This window comes from Myotis yumanensis, unplaced genomic scaffold (genome assembly GCF_028538775.1).
Source record: "Myotis yumanensis isolate MYYU_CA2020_CCGP unplaced genomic scaffold, mMyoYum1.0.hap1 SCAF_6, whole genome shotgun sequence".
NCBI lineage: Eukaryota > Metazoa > Chordata > Mammalia > Chiroptera > Vespertilionidae > Myotis > Myotis yumanensis.
Genome location: NW_027223757.1, coordinates 6,487,342 through 6,507,943, shown reverse-complemented (window position 1 = coordinate 6,507,943; position 20,602 = coordinate 6,487,342). Strand labels below are relative to the sequence as shown.

The 20,602-nt window shown below is 49.6% G+C and overlaps 1 protein-coding gene across 1 annotated transcript in view; it reads left to right on the top strand.

Annotated features, from left to right (window-relative positions):
• Nucleotides 1–20,602, top strand: part of TIAM2 (TIAM Rac1 associated GEF 2) — a 184,314-nt gene that overhangs the window by 107,499 nt on the left and 56,213 nt on the right. The window contains 4 exon segments of the mRNA XM_070417418.1: nucleotides 3,970–4,142; nucleotides 6,784–7,008; nucleotides 16,068–16,253; nucleotides 16,830–16,976. Coding sequence (XP_070273519.1) covers nucleotides 3,970–4,142; nucleotides 6,784–7,008; nucleotides 16,068–16,253; nucleotides 16,830–16,976 — 731 coding nt within the window.

The following is a 20,602-nucleotide window of genomic DNA, read 5'->3' as shown; positions in this document are numbered from 1 at the left end:
TGTGTGTGTGTGTGTGTGTGTGTGTGTGTACATATTCTGTGAGAAGCAGGGCCATAGGTGACATCAAGGGGATCGAGAGCCATGCCTTAGGGAGGGTGACATAAGGATCCGGGACTCTTTAGCCAGGAGGAAATAAGAACTGAGCTGAGAGTGAACAGCAGTCTTGTTGAAGAGACATGGAATTTAACCCTTTGAGTGCCAACCAGTATCCTAGGAACTATGCTAAAATTGCCAAGGCATTTTTGCTGATTTTACAGCAGTTTAGGAAAAAAATTATGAATCGCAAGTAAATGAAGTTACATATTCAAAAACTTAAGGAAACCTTTACTACATTTGTTTTCATCTTTGACATATATTGTTTGCTGATTGTATTATAAAATACTAGTAGGAAAAAAATTTGAACAAAACATATAATGTTAAAATAGAGGGACACCCTTCTCCAATATCTTCCACAAAATCGTCATCTTCACAGCAAGAATTGACATATTTAGCAATATCATCATCACTAATAAAAGCAGGCTTAGAACTGGACACCATTTCGAAGCTTTAGGGCCACAAAATCTGAGTAAACTTCATAAAATCGTAGTACCTGTAAAAAATTAGGCAGATAAATGCCAGTGGTCAATTTTAGAACTACAAACATTCGGCATCATCAGTAATCTGCACTTAGGTGCCATCTGTCAATAAAGAGTGAACTAGCATCTAATAGTGACACTGCAGGAGGAGCTCGATAGCGCTCCCCAGCACTCCACGGGTTAATCTGGTTCACCAGAGGTCAGGACAGGTCTAATAGATGGAAGACAAGTTGATTCTGAATTTCACCGGAAAAGAAAGAAACAAAAAACAAAAGCGGAAAGCTCCTGCCTTTCTGCGTCCCTGCTCTGGCACTTGCACAGAGCCAGCTGTTGGAGGGTCCGGGGGCGCCCAGGCCGGCATCCCTTGAGGTTGGAAGAGCGCATCTCAGGGTTCTTGTTTCCCATTCTGTAAGCCACACCGGGACCCTGGCTGCCGACTCCAGGGGTGGGACGGTCCCGAGTCATCTCGGATGATTACGAACGAGATCTGCAGTCGTAAAACCTATGGCCCTGCTTCTCACAGAATATGTACACACTCACACCCCCCCCACACACACACCATCACACTCACACACACACACACACACACACATACACCTCATCACACACACACCATCACACTCTCTCTCTCTCTCACACACACACCATTACACTCTCTCTCTCTCACACACACTCACACACACCATCACACTCACACACATATACACATACACACCATCACACACACACACACTTCTTGTAAAACACGTCAAGACCCGGGGCGAAGGGTGCGCTGTCAGTAAATGTTACCATGATTCCTTCCCACTGCAGCCAAGGAGAGGCATGCGATAGAGATGTTTCCCCCGCACAGCCCTCCCCACTGGCTTTCCACACCCCTTTCCCCTGGGAGCTCAGTGTGTTGACTTTAGCGTTCTTGGCTTAGAATCCAAGTTGTAATGTTTGGACTTAGCCGTTTGGTTTAATCTTGGTTAAAAACATATATATGTGTCTATATGCACATGTGTCCATTGAGGCAGAATTTTAAAATTATCCTGGAAGTATCCGTGTAAAGAAATTGGAAACAGCATTCTGGAGAGAGAACCTGTTAGCAAACCGCCTGGTTACCTACCTGCATCGAGTGATAGGGATGCTAAGGGCACAGCTGTGTTTTAGGGCTCGCAGGCTGTGACACCTTCGTAACAAAGATAATCCTGTCTGTTCCAATGAGTGGATTTTCATGGGGTTCACGGGGGCTTCCTGGGCGGAACAGTTGCCAGGATCACTAAAGCGACCCTCAGGATGCACAACAGTGGGCCGATGTCAGCAGGGGGGGCCTAAGGGAATTTTAGGGTGCCGGCAGCTCTGCCCCTCGATAGGACAAGGAATGGAGGGATGAGTGTGGGTTTAAAGGATGTCAACAAAAAGGTGGATTTGGAGGAGAACAGAGACTAATGGCTCTCCTTTGCTGGTGATAGTTCTACTAATAGGACATCTCTTGTATGTCCGCTGCTGTTCCAGTCTGTTTTCTCTTTGTGCTACTGTGGCGGGCACTTCCACTGTCCACTCCCTAGGTCACCACCAGCTCCTGGCAGGGACTGGGCGGGGGCTGACAGCCACGACCCTGGGGGTGCCCGGCCTGACAGGCTGCAGCCCCTTCCATCAGCCGAGGCCCCTGGCATCAGAGACCCAGGCTGGGTCAGCCTGATGTAACAGACCTGCGATTGCTTTCCCGAGCTTTAAATTCCGCAGCAGCAGCGCTCCGCCTACTGGTTTACACCCGGCCTGGCTCTAAAGCGAAACGTCCAGTTTTGGTCCCGCGCTGCCACGTGAGAGCTGCATTCTGTCGCCCATGGGGCGGGAGGTTGGGCAACACCCTGGCATCTTGCCCAGGGTTGTGTTCATTTCCTCTGGATGCACTAACTCAGACCACGGCCGCCGGGAGCACAATGGGAGGGTAGCGGGCAAGTCCAGCCTTAACCCTTGGAAAGAATTTGGGCCTGGGGACGGCTGGTGTTGCTCTGTCGCCTTTGCCCCGATTCCTGGTCCCAAAGTCATGCATGGCGCTGGGTCTGCAGCGGCAGTACTGGTCTCTGGTGAAAAGATTCCACGTGATTCGGTGGCTGGAGGGAGAGACGCTCAGCCCTGCGGAAGCAGCTCTGCCCGTGAACCTCGTGCTGCCTCCCCTCGCTCTGACGGCCTCGCTCAGAGTTTTGTTTGTGGGGAGAGAGTTGCTCGGTGCTTCTAGAAACCAGAAAGCACAGGGAGGGAGCAAGTGCGCTGTTTCTGAGGGCAGAGCGAGGGGCCGGCGTCTTTCTCTCCTGCCTTCTGTGCCGCATTATATCAACGTTAAGATTTCTGTTTTTGTTTTTTTAATTTATCTTTATTGTTGGAAGTATTACAGATGCCCGCTTCTCCCCCCACCCCCCCGCCACACTCCCCTCCACTCCCCCCCCCACCCTTCCCCCAGGCCTTCACTAAACTATTGCCTTGTCCATGGGCTGTGCACATATGCCTATAAATTCTCTTAGTCTCTCCCCACCCGCCCCTGCCTTCCCTCCGAGACTTGTTTTTAAAGGAAGACATGAAACTGGGAAGAGTGAAATTGTTTTTAAATGATAATTATAATAATTATAGGCCATTCTATCTAATTATCAAAACAGACCTTTAATAACCTCTGCCTACAGCACTTTGTGAACCTGTTGGGGGAAGCTCTGTACTTTCAAGCTTATGCGGCTGCATTTTTGGAGTAATCTTTGAAAATTCAGGGGGTAAATACTTTTCAGTCTAAACTGGTAAGATGATAGTAATAGTTCCTATCGCTGTGAGATAAGAGAAAACACTAATTTTGTTTTACGTGGCATTTGGAGAATAAACTGGTATGTTCACATCAGTGGTCGGGTTCCCAGGCTCACTGGGTTTCAGGTGACCGCATACTGTAAGTGCGGGAGCTCCGGAAGTTAACGAATATGGGAGTTTCTCCGGCCTCCTGCATTGAGTTCTCTCTAATGCCGTGTTGTGGGTAAGAGCGAGGCCTCTGAGGCCAGACGGTGTGGGTCCAGCTGTGGAACCTACACGGGTGGTGTCGTCTCGGCTAATGGGCACGCCTGCCCTCCGGGTCGCTGTGGGGTCCCGGTGAGCCAGTACGTGTGGGATTCCGAGAGGCGTTCCTGGCGGGAGTAAGCAGCAGCAAATGGCAATTCATGTGTAGGATCGCTCTTACCAGCATGGCATGTGCAGACACCCCTCATTTTCAGCAGTTAAAGCTAATGCACTCAGGCACACTTTGGAGACCAGCATTCTCTTTTGTATGACACAGTTGCTGCATGCAGGTTTGCTTGTTTTTAGATACATGCCTTCTCCTGGCTTCCTTGGGTCCTCGGGCCGTATGACAGGTCCGGGTTGCTTCTCCCCACAGGCTGCACGCTGCTGTTCTACGAGACCTACGGGAAGAACTCCCAGGACCAGAGCAGCGCGCCCCGCTGCGCCCTGTTCGCGGAGGACAGCATCGTGCAGGCCGTCCCCGAGCACCCCAAGAAGGAGAACGTGTTCTGCCTCAGCAACTCCTTCGGAGACGTCTACCTGTTCCAGGTACCGCCGAGCTTCCTGCGCGCAGGCCCGAGACGACGCGCGTACACTGAGGGTGTGAGGGACAGACCGAGAGGACAGCCTAGCAGTGACAGAGCGACAGCTCAGTTAGGCTTTGGGTTGGGGCTTAGCCCCGAGCGTCAGCCCCGGTGCCGGTCAGTCACTCGCACAGCGAGCATTTCCTGGTGCCCACAGGGTGTTCTTCATCCAAAGCAAAGTCTCCATCCCTGTCCGGGGACAGCAGGTGATCTAGTGGGTGTGAGGCCCGAAATTCCCAGAGTGGAGGCTTTAAAAAAAATCATTCATATATATATATTGATTTCAGAGAGGAAGGGAGAGGGGGAGAGAGATAAGAACAATGCTGAGAGGGAATCATCGATTGGCTGCCTCCTGCATGCCCCACACTGGGGAGGGAGCTCACAACCCAGGCATGTGCCCTGACCGGGAATCGAACCATAACCTCCTGGTTCATAGGTCAACGCTCAACTACTGAGCCACGCTGGCCGGGCTAGTGGAGGCTTCTTAGATGAAGTCGAGGGAGTGCTCACAGGAAAGGCTGAGGTTCTTGCTAAGGACCCAGTGGAAGTGGGAGAAGCAGCAGTTCAGGACACGCTCCCAGCTAGATGCTCTGAGGTCTCATCTCCCGGGGGGAGTGGTGGTAGGGACGTCAAGGTTCAGGTGATCTGCTGCTGGGACTTTTGGCAACTTTCTAGCAGATGAGAAGTCGCAGAGCATGGTGGCACCGCGCCCCGGGACTGGGGGGCTCAGGTGTGAGTCCTGGCTCGGTCGCTGGGGCACTTACCCAACTTCTGTGAGCTCTGGACCCTCCCACCAGTAGAATAATCATAGCTTCTAGGGTTGCTTTAGGGGTAACTGATATAATGTGTGTGTGTGTGTGTGTGTGTGTGTGTGTGTGTAAGTACTAAGGACTAGTGTTGTGATCTAACTGTGATTGCTGTTATTGTTAGTGAATTCACAAAAGGTGGGGTGATAGCCAGAAGGGAAGCGTGTTTCTCCAGTGCCTCCCAGCCCACCCCTGGTGATGCCTGTCCACACCGTGCGGGCTGTGGGTTACCTCTGGCTGGAGGGTCATGGAGATCTCACAGGTTCAGGTCTCTGCTGAACTCGGTCCTGGGCCCCCAGGAGCCCTGCGAGACAACAGAGCGTTCTCTCGCTGGCTGTGGGCATCTAGGATTTTGTGAAGGGTTCCCTGAAACAGAATTTCCCAGCACCTGTACCAGGTAAATGCCTTGGTCTCTTAACTGACCAGCGTCAGGGCCCTGAGATTTGATTTCCCTCCTCTTAACAGAAAAGTCACTTAAACCTTCTATGACAGCGGTTCTCAACCTGTGGGTCGCGACCCCTTTGGGGGTCGAACGACCCTTTCACAGGGGTCGCCTAAGACCGTCGGAAAACACATATATAATTACATATTGTTTTTGTGGTTAATCACTATGCTTTAATTACGTTCAATTTGTAACCATGAAATTGGGGGTCACCACAACATGAACTGTATTAGAGGGTCGCAGCATTAGGAAGGTTGAGAACCACTGTTCTATGATCTTTAAAGCAAAGTAATGAATTGATGTTGATCTAAATGGCCAGGAAGGTAAATACATCAGATTAAATCTACATGCTCTCCTCAGGGGCAAGTGTGAAATGGGTATTTCATTTTGTGATTCAGGCAAAATGAGGAATTAAGAAATTGTCACAACAGGTCCAAGTGTATGAGCTGGAGATCATGAGGGATCTTCCCCGGAGCTGGGATGCGTGTGGCTATTTCCGCACGTCGGGAACTGAAAGTGCTCTCTGCCTGCTTACAGCCACGCGCCTCCGCCCATCCTGCTCTATTCAGACTTTCTTTATTGCTTTTGAATGAAATATAACCCTCATGTGACAGTATCATTGTCTTTGTGTCCGAAGGTTCTGAGAGTAGAGAAAAAAAAACATTCTTTCACTGACATTTTTCATAATTGAGTCCATACTGTAGACATGAAATTTCATATCCTGGTTTCAAATTTTAATATTTTAGTCCTATTTTCTCATTCTATTAAAATTATGAGCATAAGCCATCTTAAGAGAGCAGCACAATGCAACACTGAGTGGCCATACCTGGCTTTCTTAATACTCCCCTGGCCTAGGCTTACAGCTTGATTCTGTAAGCTTAATTCAGGCTCATCTTCCCACATGTCTGGGGCTGCAGGATCATATAAATATATTTTTTAAATTGATTTCAGAGAGAAGAAGGGAGAGGGAGAGAGAGAAACATCAATGATGAGAATCACTGATCGGCTGCCTCTTGCGTGCCCCACATTGGGGATCGAGCCTGCAACCCAGGCATGTGCCCTGACCGGGAATCGAACTGTGACCTCCAGGTCCATGGCTGATGCTCAGCCAACTGAGCCACACGGGCCGGGCAGGATTATTTCTGCTCCCCATGTTCTCCCAGGCCCTCTGGAATCAGGGGAGCTGTGAACCCGAGTGGAGTGGTTGTGTGTGTTTTCGAAATTAGACAGTTTTAGGGAGTGAAGGTACCCCTTAGGTGTTACACATCGAAGCCCAGCCTGCCACTGTGGAGAGCACTTTGTGCTAAAACAATTCTAAAGAGTTTTTATTTTTATTTTATTTACCCTCCTGCGTGTAGGCCACTAGCCAGACAGATCTGGAAAACTGGGTCACTGCCATCCACTCGGCGTGCGCATCCCTCTTTGCAAAGAAGCGCGGCAAGGAGGACACGGTGCGGCTGCTGAAGAACCAGACCAGGAACCTGGCGCAGAAGATAGACATGGACAGCAAGATGAAGAAGATGGCCGAGCTGCAGCTGTCTGTGGTCAGCGACCCCAAGAACAGGAAAGCCATAGAGAACCAGGTACGGCTGCTGCCCCGGGTGGCCCTCCCCTGGCTCGGCCACGCACAGCACACTCGGCGGGCGGCGGCCTTTCCCCCTCTCCCGGGAACAGCTCTCCAGGCTCCTCATCCCAGCACCCGGTGGCTGCGTGTCTGTGGCGTGGGTGGTGGGATGTGCTTTTCAGCCTTTGGCTGCTGTGCGCATCTCATGCGATATTTTGTGCCAAAATCTTTTTTCCTAATATTGAGCAGCTCCCCCTTGCCTCGCGGAGTCTCTCAGATACTGTCACTTTCAGAACAAACTCTGTAGAATAAAACCCTAGAGCAGTGGTTCTCAACCTTCCTATGCCGCGACCCTTTAATACAGGTCCTCATGTGGTGGTGACCCCCAACCATAAAATTATTTTCGTTGCTACTTCATAACTGTCATTTTTCTGCTGTTATGAATCGTCATGTAAATATCTGATATGCAGGATGTATTTTCATTGTTACAAATTGAACATAAGTAAAGCATAGTGATTAATCACAAAAACAATATGTAATTATATGTGTTTTCCGATGGTCTTAGGCGACCCCTGTGAAAGGGTTGTTCGACCCCCAAAGGGGTCGTGTCCCACAGGTTGAGAACCGCTGCCCTAGAGGCTGAGAGGTAAGATTCCTCCATCTGTGGGTTCCAGAAACCAGCGTCGTCTCCATTGCAGATGACGTGCTAAGGAAAGTGCCTCCGCTGGTCTGATTGCACACGCGTGTAACAATGAAACAGGTGGAGTTCGTGCTCTTTGCCTTTCAGAGGAGGAGAAGCAGCTTCTTAGCATTTGTTTTTCTTTGCTCAGACAACCTAACACTCGGACGAGTGTCAGTGACAGCTCTGTGCTCCGTGGTCCTGTGCCTCAGACGACTCAGGGCGCCCACTCAGAGCTCTCGCAGCGACTGAAGTGGGGGGTGGGGGGGGGGTGGGGAAGTGTGGCTTTAACTCTTACAGGCTCTCCACACCTGAACCTTGAAGCCACACGGGAGTCCTCTGGTGGGATGCCCAGCCTGGAGTTTTCGAGACTCTATGTATCGTCACATGTTTAGGTCTAGGGAGAGAAAGGGAAATTTAGTGCCATGGAATGGCTCCTGGCTCGTCTCCCTCCTCCTCCGCGTTTCCTCTTTATGGCCCTATGAAGTCCAAGCCAACATTTTTAGAAATTTAATATTTTCATTAAATGGAACTTTATTCCCTTGCCCACAGTTGGTAAATACTTATTTTGTGATGTCACCGTTGGTGTCATTCTCTGAGTGGGATGTGAGGGGTGACTCTCACATAAATGCCCACGCAGACCCAAGGTCTGGGTGGTTGGGTGCCCGAGGAGAAACTGTTTTAAAGAGTTAGGGCAATTCTTACTTGTGGCCCATCCTACATCCTTTGGCAGAATCGTCCCTTCCATAGTTTTAAGCACAAATCCTAGTTTTTCATTTCAATTCTCCCCTCCCCGGCCCTGTTTTCCTCGCCCCTCCCACGCACACACTCCCATCTCATGCTAGCGAGGCTTGTGAACTTTGGGGAAGAAATCATTGGGATTGACCTTCAGAAATCCCACCTGAAATCTCCTCCTTACTACAGTGGCAGTGTTTCAGGGTATTTTCCCAGAGGGCTTTGCAGCGGGCAACATGAACTCCCTTTTCTGCACCCACTGGCCTTGCCTGGTGTGCCAGATGCTCTGTGCTCTTGACTTGCAGACCCGAAGTATATGAAATGTTAGGGGGGGCAGCATGTGCTTACAGTTACTTTTATGAGATGGTCTGTGGAGAACGTTATGTGAAGCTACAAAGGCAAAGGTATTTACAAATCAAGACCAATAAGAACGTGATCTCTCACATATCCCATAAGTATCGTTTTCTCGAAACTACCTTTGGAAAACTTCTTTAAAAGAGCAGTGCTTTATCCACTGATTTTAAAATCTGAACTTTACTGTATTCTGCATGAAAGAAAATATTGTTTTATTCATGTAGAGCTTTCCCCCAGAGACCTCAAGAATCTCAGAAGGAAAAAAAGTCACTCATAGCTTAATAATAGCTGAACCTACAGGGCACATTACGTCATGCAAGATGAAGTCTCTGCGACAGGTCTTGTTGGAAGAACTGGGGTGGACAAGATCATGGCCAGTGGCTTGTCCAAATAAAAAGACACGGACAACAATAGCGGCTGCACTTCGTCCCGTTGCGTGCCGGATGCTGTGCTTTAAGACACCCAGCTTATGGTCTGGCCCCGGGGCCTCTGGGGTCTGGGTGGGGCAGAGTGACGCAACTTTCATTTGAGCGTATCCCGTGTGGAGCCGGCCACGCGGCCAGGCCACATGTCTGCTTCCTTTTGAAGTTGGGAGGCAGGAAGAGCTGTAAATTAAGTCCAGTTAGAACTTTTTTTTCCCCCTTCTGTTTATTATTTTCAACAAGTAAACAGGGACAAAACCTCACCACCCTTAGGCGGTCGTGGCTTCCTCCCAGGTGGCTCCCCCATCCTTCCCCCCACCCCTGATTAGCTCTGTGCCTTCTCACTCCCCGTGGGTCACTGGACTGAGAGCAAGGGGCGGTTAGAACGGGGGCGATGCAGGGGGCACACACTCTTGGTTGGTGGGCTTGGGAGGGCTCTGGGTTGTGAAATGTGGGCTTCATCTCAAATGTTTACTTCAGGTTTTAAAATGACAGAGGATGGATTGAATTTGGACAATTGGAAGCTGGCGAAGGGAACAAAGCCGGAGGGAAATACAATACATAATGGGGTGTGGTGGGGGCAAGCAACTTGGAGAGTAAGTGATGGAGAGTCTGTGAAGGGTTGTGAGGGAGACAGGCCAGACGATGGAGGTGCCGGGCCAAAGCGTGGGCCTCATTCAGGAGGCAGCGTGGAGGTGGTGGAAGGAATTGGGGCAGGAGATTAGCATTCAGCTTAGTTCTGTGAGTGCAAGTCTGGGCCAGGCAAATGCGCACAGACTAGGGACTCGGAGGAGAGGCTGCCTTAACCCTCAAGGTGCTCTCAGATGAGCAGGGTGATAGAGAGCTGAGCATGGAATTTCAACATCATGTAATGAATTCAGGGCAAATGATATTCCAGAGTGTTCGGAAGACAAACTGGAAGTGTAGCCTCCTGTGTAGTCATGGAGGACTTCCTGGTGGAGGCATGCCTGAATTGCTTCTTAAAGAATGAGATGGAGTTCATCAGAAGAGGAATGGAGACGGGCATTCCAGGCCAAGGGCCAGCATGAGCGAAGGCAGGGCGCTCTGAAACCATGCGGTGTCCCTGGCGTGTGGCTGTTCAGGAACATGATGTGCAGGTGGGAGAGATGGAGGGTGACTAGGCCTGCTTCCCGACTTCTCTGTACCACCGCTGACGCTGCCAGGATTGCCCTTCCTCTGATGCATCCTACACACAAGGCGAGAGTGCTTTTTGCATCTAAAAGCGAATCTGATCATGGTACGACCATGTTTAAAAATCTTTTAGTGGCTCCCCATTGCTTACAAAATACAGTCCCTGGTAAACTCTCCCCACCTCCACCTTCATCTTACAAACACCAAACTTCCACTTCTTTGGGTTTTGCCTCAGGCAGAGAAGACCCACGTGAGCCACACACCTGCATACAGACTGTCCCCCACTCCCTGACCCCTTGCCGTCAGAGGGACAGGCTACAAGGAGCTGCCCTTGACTCCACCTCACACCACCCTCCCCATCAGGGCCCCCTTCTCTTCTCCCGTAAGTCTTGGTGTCTCTATCACTGCTCAGCACACTGTTCTGTAATTATCTCCTTGTGTATAAGGTTGCTCCTCGTATGAAGTATGACCGCCTAAAGCAGGGGTGGGGAACCTTTCTCCTGCCAAGGGCCATTTGGATAATTATAACACCATTCGAGGGCCATACAAAATTACCAACTTAAAAATTAGCCTGCTATTTATTTGGTCAAACATTTACTTACTGTAACTCACCCCAGTGCCTTGGCAGGGCCAGACCAAATGCTTTTGCAGGCCTTACGTGGCCCGAGGGCCGGACATCCCCCAGCCCTCAAGGATCTGTCGCTTTCTAAGCCTGTCCCCCTGGTACTTCACTCGAGTTCATCAGCGAATGCGCCTGTGTCTTCCTTCCTCTTCTGCCCACTTTGAGTCCTTCTCTGCCATGGTCCCCACTCCCTCCCCACCCTGCTCCTCTCCAGCTCTCAGCCTCTTTCCCCCAGGCTTTCCTTCCTTCCTTTCCCAGATAACATCTCCTTGGGCCATGATCATGTATGTTTTCACAGCAACTCCATGGGGTCAAGTTTGTGTGCATCACCCATTTGATGGATGAGTAATAGACCCCGAGAGAGGTTAAGTACGTTTCCTAATGTCACACAGCTGCTAAGTGGCAGAGCTGGGATTCGAACACAGGTCTGCGCTTCTAACCAAAGGGCTCTCTTGCCTCTCTCAGAAAGACTTTTGTGAGTCAGATTATGTTTCACTTGCTAATTAACCAGGTGATGGCTGGTTTTATATAAAAGAGAAATCAATCCTTAATTTACTTGTTTCCGTAACTTGGAATGGTCAGCTCAACTTGATGGGAAGTATATTTATCATAAAACTGAATTCCTGGCATGTGAATTATACCTGAAAGGCAAAACAAAACAAGCGTAGCTGGTTGTTCTCACACTAGTTAGCCTCAGCGTGGTCTGCGTTACTGAGTGGGTTTCTCTGTGAAGGTAGGTTTTGGTGCTTGGCACGTGGAGCTTTTCAGTTTCTTCTGTCAAAAGGGAAGAACACTCATCTTTCAGGACAAGCCTGGTGGTGGACGAATGACCATGCACTGCGATCAGATGACTAAGTGGTAGGAAATACTGTGTGAGGAGCGCTGGGCGTGGCCTGCCTGTGCTGGTCATCTTTTTCTGTGTCATTATTCATCTGCTGTGTTCAGCCTGGACTCCATCTCCTCCCCCTCCCACTTTCCAGCGCTCAGTAAGTGAATACAGCTATGTTAGCAATAAAGAGGAAAATTTTACATTGTGTCTGTGAAAGTGCTCAAAAATGGGGGTTTTCCTCCTTAATATTGTTAATTTTTCCATTTAAAATGAAAGACGATGGAAGCCTCCTTAGAGCAAGTTTTCTTCATTCTTGTCATTTTTTTGTTTTGTTTTGTGCCTGGATGATTAAAAGAAATGAAAGCTCGCCAGGCCGGTGTGGGTCAGTGGTTGAGTGTTGACCTATGAACCAGGAGGTCGTGGTTCAATTCCCGGTCAGAGCACATACCCTGATTGTTGGCTCTATCCCCAGTGTGGGGCGTGCAGGAGGCGGCTGATCGATGATTCTCTCTCCTCATTGATGTTTCTCTCTCCCCCCCTCTTCCTTCCTCTCTGAAATCAATAAAAAAAAATGTTTTTAAAAAAGAAAGAAATGGAAGCTTACTCTTCAAAGAAGTTGAGTTTTTATTCTCATGTCCTGAGATTTATTTTTAAAATGAAGAAATATCTAGGGGCAATTATCAGTTTTTCAGGAATTTCGAAAAATGGGAAAAAAGAAAACAGCCTTTGTATAGGAGACTTGATTTGGGGCATTTTAATTTTAGATAATGTTAGGAAAAAAAATCTCCAGAACTTCTCTGAAAAATGTGATGTCAGATAACATTACTATTTTAGTGATGATGATTGCATTTTCCTAAAGTAGTGTATGGATAGGTAGCTACAAAACTGTCTTCTATTTCTCCCTTTACTTTTATTTTTTTATTTTTTTTAATATATTTTATTGATTTTTTTTTTTTTACAGAGAGGAAGGAAGAGGGATAGAGAGTTAGAAACATCGATCAGCTGCCTCCTGCACACCCCCTACTGGGGATGTGCCCGCAACCAACGTACATGCCCTTGACTGGAATCGAACCTGGGACCCTTGAGTCTGCAGGCCGACGCTCTATCCACTGAGCCAAACCAGTTACGGCTCTCCCTTTACTTTTAAAAAATATATCTCCATCTCCTCCTTTACCTCATCTTTTGAGGCATAATTATAAAACATAACATTACTTTAAATTTGGGCTGAACTTGCACGTGCCTGGTAGGAAATTGAAATGCAAAATGTTCGCTATGTATAGGGCCCCCACGTGAGAGCGTAGATGGTCTTACATCCTGAATGTAGAACACTCAGGGGGCTGTGGGGAGGAAAACAGTTGGTAATTGGATGGAAATTTTATAGAGAGAATCAGTCATGGAGGTTAAATGAGGATGTGTGGTTGGATAAGAACAATGAAATATTTGACTTTTTTCCCCACAGAGTCACCAAAGTGGTAGGGAAGGACTTGGGGGAATGTGCAGGTGGAAGTGCAGTGCAGACATGGAGCCAGAGGCTGTGGTTACGTGGAGGGAAGAGAACAGTAGAAAGACTGGACTTTTGGATGGAAATTTAAATACAAGTTGCTGAAGTAGTTCTTGGATAGGACACAGATGGCTGCCTTAGGAGCGAGAAGATCTGGGCCCCAGCTGTGTCGTGAGTACACGGTAGAGGCTTGTCCCCACCTATTGTTCACTCCGCATCAGCTGGGAGCCTTGCTGGTCTGGAAGGGCAGCTTATAATGTGATCCTGGGCAAGTCACTTCCCTCCTGGGCCTCAGCCTCCTGTGCTGAGATGAGAAGGTGGGGTCATCCTGCTCCCCCGCAGCCTCATTGCCTGTGTTGCCAGACTTTCCCAATGTCACAAGATCTGTTCTGAGCTAGTGTGTCCAGTCTTTCTTTTTTCCTTTGTTTAATCTTTTTTTTTCTCTTCAGGTAAAATTTATTTATTTAAATTCTTTATTGTTTAAAGTATTATGTGAGTCACCTTTTCCCCCATGAGTCCAGTCTTTCTACTGTCCTCTTCCCTCCACGTAACCCCAGCCTCTGGCTCCATGTCTGCACTGCACTTCCACCTGCATATTCCCCCAAGTCCTTCCCTACCACTTTGGTGACTCTGTGGGGAAAAAAGGTCAAATATTTCATTGTTCTTATCCAACCACACATCCTCATTTAACCTCCATGACTGATTCTCTCTATAAAAAACCACGACCTTAAAACAACCAGGTAATTACTGTCTTGAGATATGGACTAGATGTGTGACTAATGATGGCTTACTTTGCCTCAGAGATCTATGGGGATAAAGGATGCATTAGTCAGGGTTCTCCAGAGAAATGGAACCAGTAGGACATATGGAAAAATATAAAGAGACTTATTAGAAAGGATAGACCCGTGTGATTATGGAGGTGGGCAAGTACCAAGATCTGCAGAGCGCGTCAGCAACCGGAGACCCCGGAGAGCTGGCTCCAGCCCAAGACTGGCAGGCTCAAGGGGATGGAAGAGCCAATGTTTCAGTTCAAGTCCAAAGGCAGAAAAAACACTAACATCTCAGTTGGAAGGCCTTTAGGCAGGAGGAATTCTCCCTTATGAGGGGAGGGGTATGGGGATGTACGGGTAGGGGAGGGGTTCAGCCTTTTTGTTCTATTTGGGCCTTCACCTGATTCGATGAGGCCCACCCACATTAGAAAGGGCAATCTGCTTTTCTGTCTACCCATTTAAAGTTAATCTCATCCACGCGCATCCTCAAAGAAGCACCCAGAATAATGTTTGACCCGACAGCCAGACACTCCTTGGCCCAGTCAGACTGACCCACAGAATGAACCATCACAAAGGCCCAGTCAGGAGAAGGACAGGAAGCATTGCTGAAACAGAGCGTCCTCAGGTCCTCAGGTCTCATCTCATTTCTATTTTCTAATTTCAATTTAAAAATGGCCTCTACGATGTACAGCAGTGACTGAGATACCCATGTTTTGAACTTTGGCACACTTCTTGAGCTTTGTAAGATCTGCTTTAAGCGGTTGGGGTCTGCCAGCCCTGTCTTCCCTCCAACAAACCCAAGCCTCTGAATCCATGTTCTTCCCGTGAATTCACCTGCATTTTGTCCCACGTTTTGGGTGGAGATTATCACAGCGTTTCTGACAGAACTTTATGATTCCCTGTCTAAGATGGCACTGTCTCCACCTCCCAGGTGCACTTTGATGTGTAGTCACATAAGTACATCAAGTGATACCTTTAAAAACACTTTGTAGCCCTAACCGGTTTGGCTCAGTGGATAGAGCGTTGGCCTGCAGACTCAAGGGTCCCAGGTTCGATTCCGGTCAAGGGCATGTACCTTGGTTGCGGGCACATCCCCAGTGAGGAGTGTGCAGGAGGCAGCTGATCGATGTTTCTCTCTCATTGATGTTTCCAACTCTCTATCCCTCTCCCTTCCCCTCTGTAATAAAATATATTAAAACAAACAAAAAAACACTTTGTAAAGTGCAGAATTCAGTGACAGTGTGAGAGATTGTCATCGTCCTTGATCTATAGTGATTGGCATAGACCTGGATTTTATTTTATTTTATGTATCTATTTCTTTTCACCCACTGTGGATGACATGGGCTTCTTTATCTTCTGGTATCCAGTGGCTCCTTGGTTTTCCTTCTCTCATGCCTCCACCCGCAACAGAACCCCTAGAAAGCATCTCAGAAACTGGTTCACATGGAGTTGTATGAATAAAGGAGAAGCTTTAATAAACAGCGACATTTTATTAGAAGACAAAATAGTGCTCTTGTAATTGTGGATTTTCAGGAATCAGCTTGAGAAGACAGGTGTGAGACAGGCTGGGAAGATCTTTTCCCTGTGCCTGATCGCTTTACTGGTCCTGATCCCTAAAATGCATTTGCTTCTTACCATCTTGAGTTACGTACTCAGAATGTGCAGAAATGTAAAGCCACGCCCCCCCCCCCCCCCCCCCGCCCACACACACACATGTCCAGCATCCGTTTGTGTGCCATGAGCTCATCTGTAAACGTGAGGGAATGGCACACAGTGGGAAAGCTGACTTCTCATTGTGCCTCCGCCTACGTCAGGTGTCTCCAGAGGTCGTGCCCCTCGGGCAAGGCACCATGGGGACCCCCGACGCAGTGCTGTGCCATCTGACCCGCTGGCTGTGTTTCGGCGGGAGGGGTGAGCCGGGGGAGCGGGGAGGGCTCGTTTCAGCCAGGCCACAGTGTGTGACCCGTGAACACTCCTCATGTTTCTTTAAATCGCCCTGTTCTTGCTCCCCCAGATTCAGCAGTGGGAGCAGAACCTGGAGAGGTTCCACATGGATCTGTTCCGGATGCGCTGCTACCTGGCCAGCCTGCAAGGCGGGGAGCTGCCCAACCCCAAGAGCCTGCTGGCCGCCGCCAGCCGCCCCTCCAAGCTGGCCCTGGGCCGGCTGGGCATCCTGTCCGTCTCCTCTTTCCACGCGCTGGTGAGTGCCCGGGGGACGGAGGACGCTCCCCCTTCCCGGCTCCTGGCCCTCAGCTCCGCTGGGACCTCGCCCAGTGACGAGCAGGGCCCGGGGCGAGCGCTGGGGGTGGAGGGTGGGCGGCCTCCTGGCTCGGCTGCTGCTCCTGGGACCCAAGTCCTGGGAGACGGTCGCTGAGCGTTCACATCTGCACCTGTCTTTCCTCTGTCCCTCCCGGACGGTCAGGAGGGTGGGTGCCCGGGGGTGGCCGCACTGGGGTGAATTAAAGGGCTGGTTGAAGGTTACATTCCGGGGCTTCCAGAACCCCCGCCTGTGGGTGGGGTCTGTGGGTCCTCGCTCAGCCTGGGGAGGGGCCCGTGGGGTCTGCCCCCTGCTGCCCCCGTGGAGAGACCCGAAGGTGGTCAGGGCCGTCTAACCAGTAGGCGGTGCTCTGTGGTGGGCGCCCATCGGCCACGCCAGCCACCCGCAGCTTCCGAAGGGGCGGTCAGAGCCTGTAGAGCAGGCAGTGGGTGCCGTCAGGCCAGGCTTGGTTCCGTCACCCCAATACCACCCTCAAGGCTCTAAACTCTTCTGAATCAGGTGTGTTCTCGAGACGACTCGGCTTTCCGCAAGCGGACGCTCTCGCTGACCCAGCGAGGGAGAAGCAAGAAGGGCCTGTTTTCTTCTCTGAAAGGGCTGGACACTCTGGCAAGAAGAGGCAAGGAGAAGAGGCCCTCCCTAACGCAGGCAAGTGCCTCCGCTCCCAGCGACCGCAGGCCTCTCGGGACATCCTGCCCCCCCCCCCCCCCCTTCACACACACCGCTGCAAATCCTGGGTCTCCCCGCCCCCCCCCCCCCCCCCCCCACACACACACATTGCTGCAGATCCTGGGTCCACCCACCCTCATGGCTGCAAATCATAAAAGCTCACTGTCCATTAACAATGGGATCAGAGTTGGTTCAAAGGAATGCAGCCTTAGCCTGGACTTTCCCCCAAATGAAACACACAAGTTGCTCACTTTCCCTTTGGCGCCCCTTGCTCACTCCTGGGGTGCTTGGTAACACAAGAAGAAGAATCAGAAAAGAACCCCCACTTTCATTGCCTTTCGTACTACTATTTATGTTTCCTATATATTCCACATTAAAATAAATGTGTATGATTAGTCATCAGAGTAACTGCAGCTACATTCAATGGCTCGTGCCAGACACTTGGCTTCCTTGTGACCGGACGAAGTAGGCCCTTTGCCATTACATTTCTCAGACAAGGAGCCTGAGGCCTGGGTGGGTTAGGGGCTTCCTTCCCCCTGTTCACCCGCAGCCGCGGGGCCGGGACTTGGCCATCCTGCATCCAAAGCCCTGACACACTGGCCTGTTGCTGCCACTGAATTTCCTTGAGGAAGGGCGGTTGTTTGCACATCTTATCAAGTAACAAATAGCCTGAGCACTTAGTGTTGAGATGCGGCCACATGCAGTGAATTGTTTTCAGGACATTCTGAGAGCTCATCGCTGAAGCGTTTCCTAACACTGAGCACGGTGCACGACCTGAGCTTCATGCTGCTGACTGACATGTTTTAGGATTCCTGTTTCTCCCGAGACTCGGACAGATGAGTTATCCTGTGATGACCTAAGGCAGTGGTCGGCAAACTCATTAGTCAACAGAGCCAAATATCAACAGTACAACGATTGAAATTTCTTTTGAGAGCCAAATTTTTTAAACTTAAACTACATAGGTAGGTACATCGTTATTAACTTAATTAGGGTACTCCTAAGCTGGCCTGTGCTAAAAACGTCCTCAATCTGATTGAGGTACGTTTGCTGAGGCCGACCCCTTCCAACTCTCCCATCCACACTCGTCTTGTATACCTGTTTCGTCTATCTCCTTTCCGAAAACCGACTTCTGCGCGTGGGCCACGAAGTTTCAATCGCACTGTACGTGCGCGCCGCACGTGGTGTTGTGTTTTGTGGAAGAGCCACACTCAAGGGGCCAAAGAGCTGCATGTGGCTTGCGAGCCACGGTTTGCCGACCACTGACCTAAGGGAACAGGGAAAGTGTGCGAGATGATGTCCGAAGAGGGTCTTGTTTTGATGTTTGACAGGTTGTTATTACTCTGACTCTGCTTTCCATATCATCTGGAAGTGAGGGTCACATTTTATGGAGCTTTATTTTCTGATTTTTATAGAGCTCTTTATTTGATGACGCATAACAGGTTTGTGAACGTTAAGAAGTTGAATCATCAAAGCACTTTCTATGAGCAGGACTTATGTTGGACTTGAAAATAAATTTTGCCAACATAGCCATTACTGATTAGAATCAATTATTTAAATTGGGCTCAGATTACCAAAAAAACCTTCTTGTGATTTCATTGGCCAGTCCCACGGTGCTCTAATGGGCAAGAGGGAGGTATGATTGCATCTGTTTTATAAAGCATATGTATTTAAACAGCTACCCCCATTTATTTTAACCAAGCATTGCTTCTGGCATAGGGACGCTGAAGAAATTGCTCTGACTTAGAGGGCTGTTTTCATGGCGTATTTATGCTTCGGTACTGCAGACTCCGATAACCAGGTTTAATCGAGTTGCAGATTGAATTAAGGGCAGTTGTTCTTATAGATCCCTGGGACTTAGAAATCTGCCTGCAGCTGGTTGAATAATGAATATTACACTTCAGGAGTTTTCCTCCGCTAGCCACTCTTGGAGGATGTTTATAACGTTCCCAAACCAGCTATTTGTATACAGTCGGTATATTGTGCTCGTTAGTGTAACACAGAAAGGCAGTCATTCCTGAGCGGTGGGAGGAGGGGCCGTGGCGTTTTTAGATAGTCCGCTCTCGGTGGTGTCCCGTGTCACAGTTCAGCGGTGAGTCACCCTGACTTGAAATCTGTTAAGGTTGGAGTCAAGCCAGTCTGTCCTAGTTGAGCCTTTTTTAGGGGCCAGCCTGGCCAGCCCCAAGTGAAACCTTATAGGTGCTTCCTGATGAGTAATAGTGAGCCTCCGGGTTTGCAGGGAGGAGTTTGTTATGGAGATGGGGACAACAGTCCCCCACGAGGCTCAGGACGGGCAGCCAGTCCGGGAGTTTCACGGCAGACACCGAGCCCTGGGCCTCGGCGCGCTCCTGGAAAATTGGCGCTGGGCGTCCCAACGGTCTGTGGCATCGCATGAATGAAGTATTGTCACATTAGTCATTAGCTCCAAACAGGGGGAAGTGCTACTGTGGGTTTTTAAAGTGGAAAATATGAACGAAACCATGTACTCTGAACTATAATCTAGTATTTGTTTAAGTAGAATATTAGTATGGAACCCTATAATACATACATATATATACAGATGGATGGAAGGGTGGAAGGAAGGAAAGAAAGAAAAGAAAGAGAAGATAGATAGAGAGAAAGAAAGAAAAAAAGAGACATTGGTGGTTTTCCTTCATATTAGCTGATGTTTGGGCATCAGCCCAAGAAGGAAGTGAACACTTTCTCCTGTGACATTTTGCTGCTGTTGAGAACACCCAGAGCTGTGAGCCACCCCCCCCCCCCCCCTGCCCAATCTCACTTGCTAATGGACTTCCCTTTATCAGCAGCCGTGGTGGCACGGGCCCATTTGTGACAGGCAGGCTCTGATTTGCTACTCACTTCCCTTCAGTGATCCAAGTGGTAATTACGGGCCATTTGATCCGGGAGCATCTGCTGTGAGAACACTCGGAGCTTCCGTTCCCCTCCTCCAGGCTCGCTGAGCAGACGTGAGCTTCCCGGCCCATCCTTGGAATAAGCACAGTAAATGCTTTCGTGGGAGCTGCCCTACCAGGGAAGCTGAGTGGTTTGTCAACCTTAACCAGCTCGTCTGCAGAGCCAGAGGGCAGCTCAGCCGTGTGGCTCCGGGTTCGTGGCCGCCGGCCAGAGCTGGACCGCACGGTGGGTGGTCTGAGCGTCAGTGCTCACCGCGGTTCCCAGGGAGGCTCTCACCCAGGTCTTCATAGTGACCATCACAGAATCACGGTGGTTAAATCTATTTCAATGTAATGCCACCATCCAGACTGGACTTTAAAAAGTTCTTTCACAAGGTTGGACCCTTCGGCCTTGCCTGTGTGGCTCAGTTGGTTAAGCGTCAACCGGGAACCCAGAGGTCACCGGTTCGATTCCCGGTCAGGGCACATGCTGAGGTTGCTGGTTTGATCCCCGGTAAGGGGCATGCAGGAGGCAGCCAGTCAGTGAAGTTTCTCTCTCATTGATGTTTCTGTCTATCTATCCCTCTCCCTTCCTCTCTCTCTAAAATCAATGAAAACATTTTTTTAAAAAAAGAGGTACCGTCTATGTACCTTCAAATGCCGTTCCTCACACCAGCCCCCCACCTCCCACGAGGCTGACATTTTAGCATCCTTTAA